The sequence below is a fragment of the Protopterus annectens genome, chromosome 2.part0, assembly GCF_019279795.1.
Source record: "Protopterus annectens isolate FY-2018-M chromosome 2.part0, PAN1.0, whole genome shotgun sequence".
NCBI classification, from domain to species: Eukaryota; Metazoa; Chordata; order Ceratodontiformes; family Protopteridae; genus Protopterus; species Protopterus annectens.
The window spans coordinates 1272523552-1272539052 of record NC_056728.1 but is presented as its reverse complement, the minus strand read 5'-3'; the positions used below and the strand labels follow the sequence as shown (position 1 = coordinate 1272539052).

The 15501-nt window shown below is 38.3% G+C and overlaps 1 protein-coding gene across 3 annotated transcripts in view; it reads right to left on the bottom strand.

Moving 5' to 3' along the window:
• LOC122793445 (probable E3 ubiquitin-protein ligase HERC4) overlaps positions 1-15501 on the bottom strand; it is a 1684714-nt gene that overhangs the window by 1504450 nt on the left and 164763 nt on the right. For 2 of the 3 annotated variants that reach the window (XM_044061443.1, XM_044061444.1), the window contains exons 6-7: positions 7255-7385; positions 3780-3931 (exon numbers count right to left, since the gene is read on the bottom strand). The exons of the other annotated variant lie outside the window; for it this stretch is intronic. In XM_044061443.1, the coding sequence (XP_043917378.1) occupies positions 3780-3931; positions 7255-7385 (283 nt within the window). The remainder of the gene's footprint in view (positions 1-3779; positions 3932-7254; positions 7386-15501) is intronic. 3 annotated transcript variants of the gene reach the window in all.

Below are 15501 nucleotides of genomic sequence, written 5' to 3'. Positions count from 1 at the left end.
TTCTGTCTATCACAGTAAAGTTAAAGGATGCATTCCTGTGTACCTCAGCATGCTTATATAAAGCATTCATAAGCTTCTTGTATCTGATGTCAATATAATGTTCAGAAATTCTGAATATGAGGGTGTCCTGACAACTGTCACAATCTCTCTCTATTCAATGCCACTCTCCTACCTGTTTGACACTCATGCCTGACTGTCGCAGGTCTTCTCTCACACAATCCACCCACCTCTTTACTGTATGTCCTACTTTCCTCTTGCCTTATTCCTGTTTCCCCCAAATCTTCTTCGCCAGACTGTCTTCTGCTTTTCTGCACGTGCCCAAACCACCAAAATGTGTTCTCTTTGACCTTTTCTGCAATTGGATCGACTTTGGCTTCTGCTCTGATGTCCTTATTTCTTTATCTGTCACACAGTGCGCATCCTACCACTCATCCCAGGCACGTCTTCTCCATCACCTCTAGGTTACACATCTGCTCTGCATTTACTGCCCAGGTTTCTGTACCATACAGTAGTACCAGTTACATCACTGTTTTATATGCCTAACTTTTCAGCTACTTGGCCGAAGCCCTTCTGATTTTAGCCTTGACTTCCTATTTCAGACTTCCCTTCTCCTCAACCATACTTCCCAGATACTTGAACCTGTTACCTGTGTGATTGTTTACCCTTCTGTCTCAGTTCTCAGCTTCTTCTGAGTTCCTCCATTTGCTGCCATTACAGCTGTCATATCTGTACTCAGTTCCATCTCATGTGCCTTAGTTTTTCATTCCATTTAACCCTATCCTTGGCTGAAGTTTTTGCTAAGAGTCTGCCTGTAATGCCTTGTCATCTGCATACAGCAACTTTGTTTATCTGTTCCCTCCAACCTGTTTGCTAATGTAGTCCATCACCAGTATGAACAGTTGTGGGCTCAGAGTTGAATCCTGATGCATAACCACTCCCACTGGGAACCCTCTGACAGACCAAACACTGTTCATATTTGAGTCATTGGGTCCTTGTACATAGTCTGCACTATTTCTACCAAAGTTTCTGGGACTTCAAACCTCTGCAGGACTGGCCAAATCAGCTTTCTTTGACCTTGTCATATGCTTTTTCCAAGTCTAGGAATGCCCAGTTGGACTCTTTCCTCATCTATACCTTCTTCTCAACTATCTGGCTCACTGCAAACATCAAGTCTGTTGTGCTTCATCCTGATCTGAATCAGGACGCTCATCTTCCATCTTACTTTCTACTACTCTGCGTATTCGCTTGTCAATCATCCTCTCCAGAACTTTCATGCAGTGCGATAGGAGTTTGATATCTCTGTGTAGTCAATATCCCCTTTGTTTTTAAACACTGACCATAACAAGTACATTATGTGTTTGAGACATGAATGCCAAGAAATTCACCTCAAGAGAAAAGCTCAAGATTTGAATCTTGACATCCATGTAGTGAATACATAATTCTTTGTCACAATTGGCAACCCAATCATAATTCTTTGTAGTGCATGGAGATTTATGTTTTCCGTGCACTACACAAAAGTCAAAAGTAAGATTAAAAAATGCTTTGTGCAGCTTTAAAGGCCAGTAAAGCAGTGGGGACATGGTTGATGTCCTTACATATTCTGTCTGTATGGGAAGAAGCTGCAGGCAAAGTAGTGAGTTTGTTTTAGCAACAGTAGGCAGAAGCAGGAGTTGAAACAAAGCCATTTTGTGCCCTCCTGGTGTTTTCTGGTCATCAATTTTAGTGCAGACCCAACCATACCTCTTAACTGCACAGATTTTCGCAGAATGTCCAGATTTTTGCCTAATGTTTTTGGTCCATTTTTCATAAAGTTCTCGTTTTCTGGCAAATTAGTTGCAAACCATTAAAGATTGAAATTAAAAACAAATTACATACAACTGAGTTTCAGACTTCATACTATTCAAAAAATTCATGCTAATGTAAAATCTGTTATTATATCAACTTTCTAAGTTTGTAAGAGCAGTATTTAAAAATTGTCCCTAGTTTTGGGCATTTGTCCCACTTTTATTTATGTTTTTGTCCTGATTTCTTGGTCTAAGAGGTTAAGAGGTATGGACCCAACCTTAACAGCACATGGGGGTGCTTAACAATTATTAAGCATCCCTCTAAGCATTGTTAAGGTTGGGTCTTGTGTTAGAGCAGCACTAAACCAAGAGGTAATTCAGTCTTTTCCTGAATGTAATCAGTGCTCTCCATGCACTACCTGGGATTATTACACTAGATGTGGGTTCAGTCAGGCAGCCTCCTATACTTCAGCAGATAGAGGAGTAACCTGATTATTTCATGTGAATATGAATAGCATAAGGAAAGTGAAACAGATTACAAAACGAAAGAAAGAAATTATATGTAAAACCCATTTTCATGCAGTGCTTCAATACAAGTGTTAAGACAGTGTAAACACAAAGTAAACTGAAGAATGTGCTACCAGGATTCAACAATTATCAAACAGACTTTGTATCTGGTGTACTGCATAGCAATGTGTTCAGAAATAACACAGTATTACAAAGACAGAGCATACCCTACTAATTGAACCATAAGGCATTTTAACTTGGGAATTGGCAGATCAAAATCGCATCCATGGTGCACCCCCATTGGGGGGGATACAGAAAACAAAAGGGAGATGTGCAATAGTGTCCAGTAGGCTACATTTTATGCATGTATGTATATAATGACTCATCAACATTAGATATTAACTATAAAATACTGTTCTATTTCATTCATTTCTCATGCCTCCTGCTTATGACTAGCCATAACATTGTGATAATGCTAATTTTAGTCACCAGCCATTTTGTCACTACTTTCAAGTTCACTGGTTTCCTTCTCAACATTGCAGATGTCTTCTACACACCCAAGACCTCCACGTCTTATAGAAGTCAGTGCTGGACATCGCGGACATTGTCAGTGCACATATGTCTGTGTTGATGTAGGCATTGGGTGTGCACAAGCAATGGGCCTGCTTCAGGATATGTTAAATTGTGTATCTGTGGTCACAGCTGTGTGGTGACCAGGAGGATAGAGAATAAGGAGACCCCAGGCAGAAGCATGTGGTACGAGAAGGAGACAGCAGTTCAAGAAAAGGGATGGGAGAGTGATGACAGTGGATGCACATAGAAGAATGACTAAGAAAAACATCTATAAGTGATCAACTCCATTTTTTATATTCTATACTTCTGCAAGTACAGAAATTAAGGAGGTTAACAATATATGGTTAGTAAGGAACATATAGCTGGAGAAAATGTCTCTCCTCCTAAGTAATGATGAAGTAGGAGAGAACTCCCAAAGAAATTGTACACTGGGAAAAATGCAGTAAGGAGGAGGGATGTGGGCTTACTGTTGTTGCAAAATGAGGTCACTCTAACAAGCAAAAGGCAAAAGAGAGAAGAATAAAAGTAATGTATGCTAGGAGTTACAGTTTAAAGAAAGAAGTCTGGATAATAACAGTTTGTTTCTGTAAGCAGAACTCCTGTAGGGGAAAGACACACAGGCAAGTAAAATACATCGACCAGCTCTGTATAATGGACATAGTATGCAGTCAGCTAAATCTACTTTCACTTTTTTAAAGAATACTTTGACTGGTAAAGCATTGTAAAGTTTCTCAGCAGAGACTGAAATTTTACTTCCTGTTCAGTCATCATCACCGTTTACAAACATACCGGTAAACTAAGATGACTTGGACTTTTTATTCTCTCGCAAGTCATGCTACATCAATAATCCAGTACATTTGTTGGACTATTTGTTTAAATGTTGTAGTGTTAAGAAAAAGCAAAAGGAAAACTTACAAAGACTTTCACCGTTTTTTGTAGTCAATGGTAATTCAGCAGAAAGTGGCACTAATTGATTACATCTCTTTCTGTTTCCCAGCTGGCCTTGTAGTCCACAGCCAAACGTGTAAAGCTTTCCAGTGGTGCAGACATAAGCAAGTGTGTGATACCTGTAAAATAAAATACTTTTTGTTAATTACAGCAAACTGCAACATTAGGACAAGGAGCATACCTCTCAACATATTTGCTCAAAAATTCAGGACAAAAACAATGGCAAAATATCATGGCCAGTTTTTAAATATTATCTAACTCAAAAGTTAATAGAACGCCAGGTTTTACATCAAAATGCATGTTTTGAATAATAAGACCTAGGAAACTCTAATGACTGATATTATTTATGCCCGACTATAATCCTCAGTTATTTACCAGAAAAACAGCAGTTTTATGAAGGACAGGACAAAAACATTTGGAAACTCAGGCACATGCTGGGAAATGAGAGGCAGCTGAGGTATGACAAGGTATATCAGTTAATTATCTTTCAACATCTATGAATCTGCTGCTGTTACGGATTAAGATGTTTTCGTGTCTCCTGTCCATTGTGGGGAAATCGTTTCCTCAGACTGCACCCAGCATAACCCAAGAATCTTCTCATCCTACCAGTTAAACTGCCTTTTCAATGTAGCGGTGGGGGGGGTCACTTGTATCTCTCATCAGTGAGACAATTCCTTTATAAAAAGAATGATAATTTTGTCATTCTTTCATTTTTTTTTTCTGAAGGGAGGGAGAGGTGCATAACAACAGCAGAATGATGGGTCCAGTTGTCTTAATTGCACTCGATGTATTTTACCCTTGAAGGACAAATGAACCATTTCACTGACATCTACCTCTCATTAAGTTTGCACAAGTGATTGGTATATCATAAACCATTCCCAGCCATTGCCTGCATATGCTAGATAAAATTCTTATTAACATTCTTATTTCTTTGTAAAAGAAAAGAGGAAAAAAAAGCATCTCTTTAAAGTACTGAAAACGCGTACACCTTTTACTGATTCCTGTCTAATAATCTAAGGCCATTCCTCAGCTTGGGTTGTCAGCGTAATAGTAAGACACCAACCACCATGCTCCATAATAATAATAAAAATCACTGAAACACAGCAAACTTTTATTAACTCATTAAGTGCTTTCATCTTTAAAATAAGATCTCATCCAACTCTGCACAAAATACAATACTTTCATCATACTGAGCACACAAAACAGACTGCGCTAATAAACGCCTGCTGTATTTCAATGATTTTTTATTATTATTGCCTTTGGAGTTAATCACGACTGGACTGTGTTTTACGAAAACGTTTTTTTTTTTTTTTTGATTGTGCTAAATAACACAGGCAAGTTCCATCCTAGATATGTTCTATTTTGATGTTTTTTCTCCTCATCTTGTATGGTGAAACCAGCACCCATGAACTACAACAAATATGAAAACTCCAGGAGAAATTTGTAATGGGTTGCATATTGATTACAGGTCCATTAGAGCAGGCTAAAATTAAATATGGTGAAAAATGATTCAATGAATCTTTATTGTGACTGAAAGATGCTTAAATGGAGCTGAGGGGGATCCGCTGATCTTCCCCCATGTTGGGATGGACAGGCCACTCACATCCCCAAACTAAATATAAAGAGCTCTAAGATGATAGTATGTCAGGGTAGCCTGTAGTTAGTTCATCAGTGTGCTGTCAGTTGACCCAGGCATCAGCTAACTTAAGGCAGAGAACCCACTTTGTCAGCCCTCACTAAGGGCAATTGTTATGACAGTTTTATAATTGCTACCAACTATGCCAAAAAGGACTTATTGCCTAACTCATCCCATCAATGCATATGACTTTCAAGGTATATTTCATGGTGATATGCCCATAGTTGGCAGTCTTGCATCTGGTAATTTTGGCTTCTGCAATACAGCTTCTGGGGAGAAAGATAGTAATAACATGTCAAGACAGAAGAGGGAAGAAAGAGAAAATGAAAGAAATAGAGAGAAAAAAATAGAAAAAGAAAAGAAACAGAGTTAAGGGAAGAACCCATCCTGAGGGTAAAGTTAGTAAGCATGGAAGCCAACATAGCCAATGAGAATACTTCAGTGATTTTCCCATTCAGCATAAAAGGGGCATCACTTCATAGTGTCGACAGGCCATGATGTCATGAGTGTGAACTATCATATTATGAAAGGCAAAACCTCTTGGTATTATTAAAGCCATACACAAATGGGGGGATGTTTCACCAGCTTATACTTCCTACTGGCAGCCAGATTCTTAATGACATAGTAGTAGGATTTCTGTTTCTGAATTAGAAGAGGATGTTTGTTTGTCAAGGGAGAAAATCCAGGTGTGCTATAACAACTGGAGTGTGCAGAACATGAAGCTGATAGTGTTATAAACATTGTTAAATAAAGATTAAGGGCCTTGTGTGCTGTTTAATAAACCAATAGCAGCATATCAATACAAAGATGATTGGCAGAAAATGATGTCATTTCTTGTAATGTTTATTCAGTATGTACTCCTTAGCAAGTCATTACACATCTTGCTATAATGTTGGCACCTCTCTTTTACTTCCATAGCTCATTTGTGCTTATTTCCTGTGCAGAAAAATCTTGTTACTATATGAGCACCTACAAATCAGCTATCATTGCTTTATCTAAGCAGGCTCAGCAATATATGGAGCTAAAATAATAAAAAATAAATAAAAATAAAAGTAACAAGTAAAGTTGAGATGGTTCTAGACTGAGATGGTTTGGAGGATGCTTTAACTTAAAGCTACCACTTAGTGCTTTGTTGATGTGCAGCGTCTGAACATTCAACTTACTTTTTTATTTTTGCTTTTTTGAATTTACACCTTATAGATTGTGTTACTGTTCTTTGTGGAAAGTACTGTCTATATTACATTATTGTTCACTTATTTATTTTCTGCTTTTCACACACCTCGAGTCATGGCTGAAAACATAATCAGCCCACTCAAATAGTTAGCAAATATTTAAATAAAATAAGTAAACAAGCAATAGGCAAGCAGTTTAGGCTGCAACAACATTCTAGTCTCATACGTTTTCTTTCACTTTGCAATATGTTTTATCCCATTCCATTTAATAAGCCTTTACATTTAAATGGCTAATGACGTTTTAGGGCTCTAATGATGTTTAACGTTTCTATTACTACACTCCTGTATCCTTACATTTATTTCTCTGTGACAAAAACAAGCTGCAGGAAAACAGTGCCTGAGCTTTGGTTTTAAGGAAATGTGAAGATATTAACATCATGCAGTGAGTACCAGTTTCCAAGCAGTAATTTAAAAAGCTGTTGAGCAACTGAATAATGTGAAAGAACATGGAGAGTGAATAACTGTGTATGACTCACAATTTTTGACATGACCCGAATGACCCTGAAAAGTGACCACTAATGTCACTGATATAATCTGTATCTTTTATTTTTTAATGCAGTTGAATATCACTCACCAGCCACAGGCGATCTGAGAGACTTGGACTCCAAGAAGCTCAGCCACAAGACGAGGTTTAAGTTCATTTCTGCTCGAGTTGTGCCCTAGTTGTCCATAACCTCCAGCTCCAAAGGTAAACACCATTCCATCCTGTAAGGATAGGATACAGTGTATTAAATCATGCTGTTTTTTTAACATTACTTTTTGTGCCTTTGACCTAGAAGAGACATGCACTGGCTGGTCAGTCCTGTTTTACCTAACTGATTCATAAGATGCCAGGACATTTATATGAATTCGACTCCCTGTTTAGATTCACTATTTGTTATTGATGGACAGCTCATTGACTCTTCACCACAATGAAACAAAGAAATTGAATAAAATCAAGTTCTGCACAACCAAACAGTTTGCATGCCAAGTTAGGCAAAGAGCAATGAGAATATAACATTTGCAGTAAAAAAATGTAAAGGTGACAAAACACAGGTAAAGTTATGACACATTACTGCCCTTTTGTATTTCATATCGATAAAGGAGGTTTTTGCGCTGTAGCTAGAGGAATGATATCTAGTAGATTGTGCTTTCTTAGTGTAGTCTTCTTAGAAAAACCCTGGTGAATGAATGCAGGTTTACCAAAGTTCAGTGACTGAACGCATACACTCATCAAACATGCATACTGGTTAAGCATACATGCTTATCAGGAGTGTACACACAAGCATGGGTGTGTGTGCAGGTAAGTGGAATCTCTCCAACACAGTAATTGTCTGAACCTATGTAGGGCAGATTCTATGTGTGCATACTGTTTGTGTGTGCATACTGTGTGTGTGTGTGTGTGTGTGTGTGTGTGTGTGTGTGTGTGTGTGTGTGTGTGTGTGTGTGTGTGTGTGTGCATACTGTTTGTGTGTGTGTGTGCATACTGTTTGTGAGTGTGCATACTGTTTGTGAGTGTGTGCATACTGTTTGTGAGTGTGTGCATACTGTTCGCGCGCGCGTGTGTGTGTGTGTGTGTGTGTGTGTGTGTGTGTGTGTGTGTGTGTGTGTGTGTGTGTGTGTGTGTGTGTGTAAAATGCCCCAGCTCGGTATACCTGGTGGTTAGAGTTACTCAGGCTCAAACAACAGCCTGAATTCTCTACCCATACCACCACATGTGATTCAGGCAGTTGAGTCCATAGCTCTCCACTGTCCAGATTTTCACAGAATATTTGGCTCATACTTTTGGTCTGTGCCTCTTAAAATTTGTGTTTTTCTGGCAAATCAGTGAGAACTGAATTCACTAAATAATGATAGCTCTTTGAGTTTCGGTCTTCCTATCTTTCAGGAAACACACGGTAACACAAAACAGTTTATTTTAGCAACTTTCTAAGACTATGCAATCAACATTTAAAATGTGTCCCTGATTTTGGGCCTTCCCCCCCAAATAAATGTTGGCTTTTTCCAGATTTCTTGTGCTGTGAAGTTGAGAGATTTAGTTGATTGTCGAGTGGATTTTACAAGGAGCTGACAGCTTCAGGGGAAGAGAAGTTTAATGCTACTTATGCTAAGTTGTTTGCATTGTTAGTAGCACAACAGGTAGTATACTTGCTTTTGATGCAAAACGCTGTAGGTACTACTACCACAGTATGCAGATGGATCGCTGATACTGTACTGTGTTGTACTTTAATGGGAGTGGATGCTGCAGTCCTATGAATGTCCTCCTTTGGAGGAGATACTTGGTAACTATGAACCTTTTATCAGTTTGCCATCCATTCCCCATTGCAAAATTACTAGCTTATCATGTTTTAATGTAGCATAGGCAACTTATTCTTCAAGGGCAACATGCACTTTATTTGTAGATGAAACAATGAAATATAAAGTTGTTTGCTAGCAGCAACGTCTTCATTAGTTACAGATCCCTTTAACGTGGAATTATTTAGATGACTTACTTCTGAAGAGATTTTGCATATTTACTGATAATGACAGAAGTTTGAGTGGCCTTTTATGGTTGACATTTTCTGAAATGGGTAGTTTTGTCATTATTGGTTCATACATTTTGTTTCATTGCTCACTAGAAGACTGTTCCAAACTACAAATTCAAAACACATTCTAACAAGTAGTGCTGTATTATACAAGGAATACAATCAGGTTAATCCAGTCAGGAAAGTGAATCAAAGAACATATACATGTATGCTTTCTCACAGGATGCAGGACATCAAAATAGGGGAAGAGACCATTCACCAATGGAGTCTCCCAATGTTCGCTGCTGAGACTTTTTCTGACTGGCATATACATATCAAAAGTAAAAGGAAATATCAAAGGGCTTTGGTTTACTAAGTTTGAGATGACTGCAAGCTAGGAGCAGTTATTGAATCCCCAAATGACTTAACCATCATGCAGGAAGGTTTGTCCCAAACAATAACTGGTGCCAGAATCATGAACTGAAACTAAACTCCAAGAAATACATTATTGTATCCTTTGGGAAGTCATCTACTCCAGGGAAGTGCCAAATTAGCAATGCCCCCTGAGAACTAACACAGTTGTTTGGCATTTGGGAACTTGTGTGTACAGTGACGTAACTTTTGACCAATATGTGTCCAGAGTCATAAGGAAATATTTCTGTATTGCACAGCATATAAACAAATTTATTGTGAGTAGATCTGGAGATGTTATTGGCCCCCTTTACAAAGCCCTCATTAGGTCAATCATTTTGTATAATGCCCACTTTAGTTGATTGTCAAGTGGATTTTACAAGGAGCTGAGAACTTCAGGGCAAGAGAAGTTTAATGCTAGTTATGGTAAGTTGTTTGCATTGTTAGTAGCACAACAGGTAGTATACTTGCTTTTGATGCAGAAGGCTGTAGGTACTACTACCACAGTATGCAGATGGATCGCTGATACTGTACTATGTTGTACTTTAATGGGAGTAGATGCTGCAGTCCTATGAATGTCCTCCTTTGGAGGAGATACTTAGTAACTATGAACCAGTTATCAGTTTGCCATCCATTCCCCATTGCAAAATTACTAGCTTATCATTTTTAATGTAGCATAGGCAATTTATTCTTCAAGGGCAACAGGCACTTTATTTGTAGATGAAACAATGAAATATAAAGTTGTTTCCTAGCAGCAACCTGTTCATTAGTTAGAGATCCCTTTAACGTGGAATTATTTAGATGACTTACTTCTGCAGAGATTTTGCAGATTTACTGATATTGGTGGATTGTAAGGACAGAAGTTTGAGTGGCCTTTTATGGTTGAAGTTTTCTGAAATGGGTAGTTTTGTCATTATTGGTTCATACATTTTGTTTCATTGCTCACTAGAAGACTGTTCCAAACTACAAATTCAAAACACATTCTAACAAGTGGTGCTGTATTATACAAGGAATATAATTTAATACAATCAGGTTAATACAGTCAGGAAGGTGAATCAAAGAACATATAAATCCGCGGTGGTACAGCGGTAGCATTGTTACCTCACAGCACGAGGTTCTCCTGTTCAATTCTTGGCTGGAGTGCCTTCTGTATGGAGTCTGCATGTCCTCCCCATGGTTGAGTGGCCTCCGAAAGACATGCGTGAATGGGCATGCCTTCGCTGAAGGTTGGGCTTCGGGCTGGCAACTCGGCACCATAAAAATCGACTGCCAATCATTAGCGGACCGGAGTTCCGCTGTGGCGACCCCTAACTGGGAAAAGCCGAAAAGACAAACATACATGTATGCTTTCTCACAGGATGCAGGACATCAAAATAGAGGAAGAGACCATTCACCAATGGAGTCCCCCAGGGTTCGGTGCTGAGACTTTTTCTGTCTGGCATATACATCTCAAAAGTAAAAGGAAATACCAATGGGCTTTGGCCGACTAAGTTTGAGATGACTGCAAGCTAGGAGCAGTTATTGAATCCCCAAATGACTTAACCATCATGCAGGAAGCTTTGTCCCAAACAATAAATGGTGCCAGAATCATGAATTGAAACTAAACTCCAAAACATACACTATTGTATCCTTTGGGAAGTCATCTACTCCAGGGAAGTGCCAAATTGACAATGCCCCCTGAGAACTAACACAGTTGTTTGGCATTTGGGAACTTGTGTGTACAGTGACCTAACTTTTGACCAACATGTGTCCAGAGTCATAAGGAAATCTTTCTATATTGCACAGCATATGAACAAATTGATTGTGAGTAGATCTAGAGATGTTATTGGCCCCCTTTACAAATCCCTCATTTGGTCAATCATTTTGTATAATGCCCACTTTGGCATGTATCTGTCCAGACCAATGCAATAGTTGGAATACCCACAGAGATACCTTACTAAAAGGATACAAGTCCTAAACAGTAGGTCTTGCATGGACCACCTCAAAGATTTATCACTATATCAGTATCCCACAGAGTGCTTAGAGGTGACATGTCTGGCATACAAAGTATCCTCTGACCTAATACAGATGGACCTACTGAACATCAGCAAGTCAAATGGCATCAGAAATACTCAGTCCAGGTATCGAAACTGAATGTTGTGGAGAGATGGATATATATCCCGAACAGACTATCCATTCAAGTAAAACAAAGCTCATCCCTGTCCATATTCAAATGCAACTTGGATCTAAGGATGGGTAACAGAAAATGTACTCCAGGATTACCCCTCGTGCCACTAATGGATAGTGCCAATTCCTAAATGCTGCATCCCTTACATGGGTCCCCTCAAATTATCTACAGTGTGATCACATTTATTCTCACTAGGGCTAATATACAACTATCAGCCATGGGATAGGTAAGACCAATCAGGAAATGTTAATTCATGCACCAAAATGGAAACTGGCTAAGCTTAAATTGTCCTACAAGTAAGCCTATGTTGTGGTAGTAAATAGTTTTAAAAATTGCCCTTTTTAGATCACTAAGTGCCCCTCTCACCCTTTGCCCCCCCAGTCTTCAACAGCTTACGGCGCCTCTGGATGAATGTGTATTTTGATGGAGTAGATTAGATTAGTTTAGCTAAAAATGTCTGTGTGTTCTTCCTCACAGGAAACAAAAATTGTCTGTTTCTGCTCCAATGACTTGACAATATTAGAATTGTATTTGCAACAGAAATAAATCTGTAAGTGGCTTGTGACTAGTCTACTTTCGCAGTTTAGGACCTAATCATTTTTGCTCTAATTTTAAGAGCCTTTCTTTGTCAGTTGACAGTGTAGAAGGTTTTGCTGTCTGTTTTCTTCCTTCTATATATAAAGACTACAGCTAAGGTAGTTTAGGTCCCAGAGAGTGAGGGAGCATCGTGTTTAATCTGAGGGCAGTACTACTAAGGGGTGTGAATTCTTCTTCTTCTTCTTTTTTTTTAAATCACACTCACAGCATCTCACACCTTGTACAGTAATTCTGCTTAGTGAGCGAATCATGGCGGTGGCCATTTTGAAATGTTCTTGATTGACCACAATGATTATTTAAGATACCGCTACTGGATCTCTTTTTTGTAGGATTAGCACATGGAAAATAGAAAGATTATTTAAGCAATAACCAATAAGTTGGCATGGATATATTGAAGATTTACCCCCAGTTGGTGTGGTTTGATGATGAGGGTAAAGCCCAAGGGATTAAACAAAGCCAAACATGGGTAAATCTTCAGTATACTAACACGCATGAGTTAGTTATTGCTATTATACAGTGACATTATTTAAGAAAGAAATTACCTATAATGTCTTTGTATAATGGCACCATGGTGTTCCTCTACTTTGTTTCCACATTCTTCCACATTTGTTGATGTACTGCGCATTTGTGTAGGGCTTACTTTTCCAGTGCTGCGGAAAGTAAGCAAATGAGAAAGGATGATTTCCGTTGCTTTTTTTTTTTGAAAAAAAAAATATATATATATATATATATATATATATATATATATATATATGTATATACACACACACACACACACACACACATATATATATATATATATATATATATATATATATATATATATATATAAAATGCAGACAGTTTAAAGGTGCGAGAGTGATGGCAAAAATACAAGGAAAATCAGGTACATTTCTTTAGTTTTGCAGAGCATACCTGATTTTCACTGTATTTGCTCTGCCCTCTGTACCTACCTCTCAACCTCTTAGCTTAAGAAATGTTCCAGAGCCTTAAATAAGGGGAACAAAGGTCCTTTTTGTAAATATTGCTCTTATAAACTCAGAAAACTGCTATAATAACAGCATTTATGGTATTGTGCATTACCTGAAGGATTTAAATTCTGTAATTAAAATGTGTTGTCATTATTTAGCGACTTTACTCCTCTCCTTTATGAAGGAAAGCCTAAAATATGTGGCAAAATTTTCAACACTGTGAAAATCTAGACACTTGAAACATATATTTCCAAAGTACATATTAGTAGAAGAAAATGCAACCGGACTTTTTCTCGGTTGGTATATGCTTGATTCACAATGAGCACGCTGTTTGGGCTATCATTGTACAATGACTATTATACAATAAAAGCTCATTACTGTTCAAAAGCTAACATGCTGACTGGTCAGCCCAACCAGCATGCCCATTGTAAATCAAGCATATACCAAGAGAAAAAACTCTGGCTGCTGAAGTACCATTGAGCAGCCAGTCTTTCCTTTGGCATAAAAGAGCAAAGCATGAAGAAAATAAGTTCGGCAAACTAAAGAAACAGAAACATATCTGATCTTGTATTTTTGTGCTTTCCCTTATAAAATCTCCAATTTCTTTTCAAACAGTTAAAAAAAACAGCAACAGAGATTATTTTTTCTCTGTTGCTTCTCAATCACTGCACTGATGTACTGTGCAAGCATGGGAGCAGTAACCTTGACTACCATCATGCATGCGCAGGACATGAGAAAACGTCGAGGAACTCTACAGCACCCTTATACAAATACATTATGTAAGAAAGGTAAGCAATTTCTTTCTTAAATAATGTCATCGTATAATGGCAATAATCCACTCATGTGTGTGTGTTTAAATCAGAATTTACCCACGGTTGCCTTTCTTTAATCACTCAGACTTTGCCAGTGCAATCAAACCACACCAGCTGTGTATAAATCCTGATATACCCACACACGCGTGTGGATTATTGTTTAAAAATGCTTTGTTTTAATGGTTCTTCATGCCACTGTATAAGAAAAGGATGGCAGTGAACCAAACCGCAATTCACTCAGAGCCACCAAACGCTGCTTGTATTACTAAAGTTTTTAACAAAAACGCCAATTAATAGTGTTAATTTTGTGTGTAATATAGACTGAATAAATTTCTCACAGCGACTTGGTCTCTCATTTGGTGGCTCTGAGTGAATTGCGGTTTGGTTCACTGTATAAGAAAGTAATGGATGACACAGCTCTTATTGTCATTAAACAAGTGTTCTAATTTATAGTAAAAAAAATAAGAAAAACATACTTTGGCGCAAGTCAATCCTTGTATGCCCATGCTTTGGAAGAGTCACAGAAAGTAGTGGATTATATCACTGATACAAACTAGTGCTAACAGATGTTGATATTTTAGCTGTTGCATGGTATTGACAGGCTACGTGTTCAGTAATGTAGTTGAGTGTGATGGAGATCACATACCATGGATGAACATTTGTCATTGCAATTTGCCACATTAGGATCATCCCTATAATAAGTCCTACAGTTCACTATATTACTGTCCCTTCATCTCACAATTTCAGGCTTATTCCTGTCCATCATTGCTGTATGTTGATACCTCTGTAACTACTATCAACTCATCATCCAAACCAGGTCTTGTTTTTGCTACACAAACAATACTAGCAAACATATCCAACGTATGAACACAAGACAGACATTAAGATAAAGACATTTCATGTTCTTTATCTTCTTGAACACAGCTAGTGTTTAACTGACAACTAATCCTGACAGTTGTATTTTTAACAAAAATTCAAGAACATAATTTGATGTTTGGCATACCTCCCAACCATGCTGAACTACTCGGTTTTTACCGAGTTTTGGGGTTCAAATGAAGGGGTGCCACGATTCCCGAGTGGCACCCCCTCATTTCCAATTTTTTCTTTTGTTTTGTAATTTTTGCGCTGTCAGAGCTGACGTCATCGCTTGTGCAAGGAGCTCACACATTTCCGGCTGGCCTGGCTGCTCAAATGTGAGCGGGAATAGCAACAAACGGTTGCTTGTCTGTTACTGGATCATTATCAGAATGAAGACTCTCATTATTAAGGAAACTACCTGGTTTCTGCAGCAGAATGAAGTGGGGGAACAGCAATGTTTCTGCAGCAGAATGAAGACTAACTCTGCAGCGGAATGAAGTAAGGAAAGTGTGTGTGTGTGTG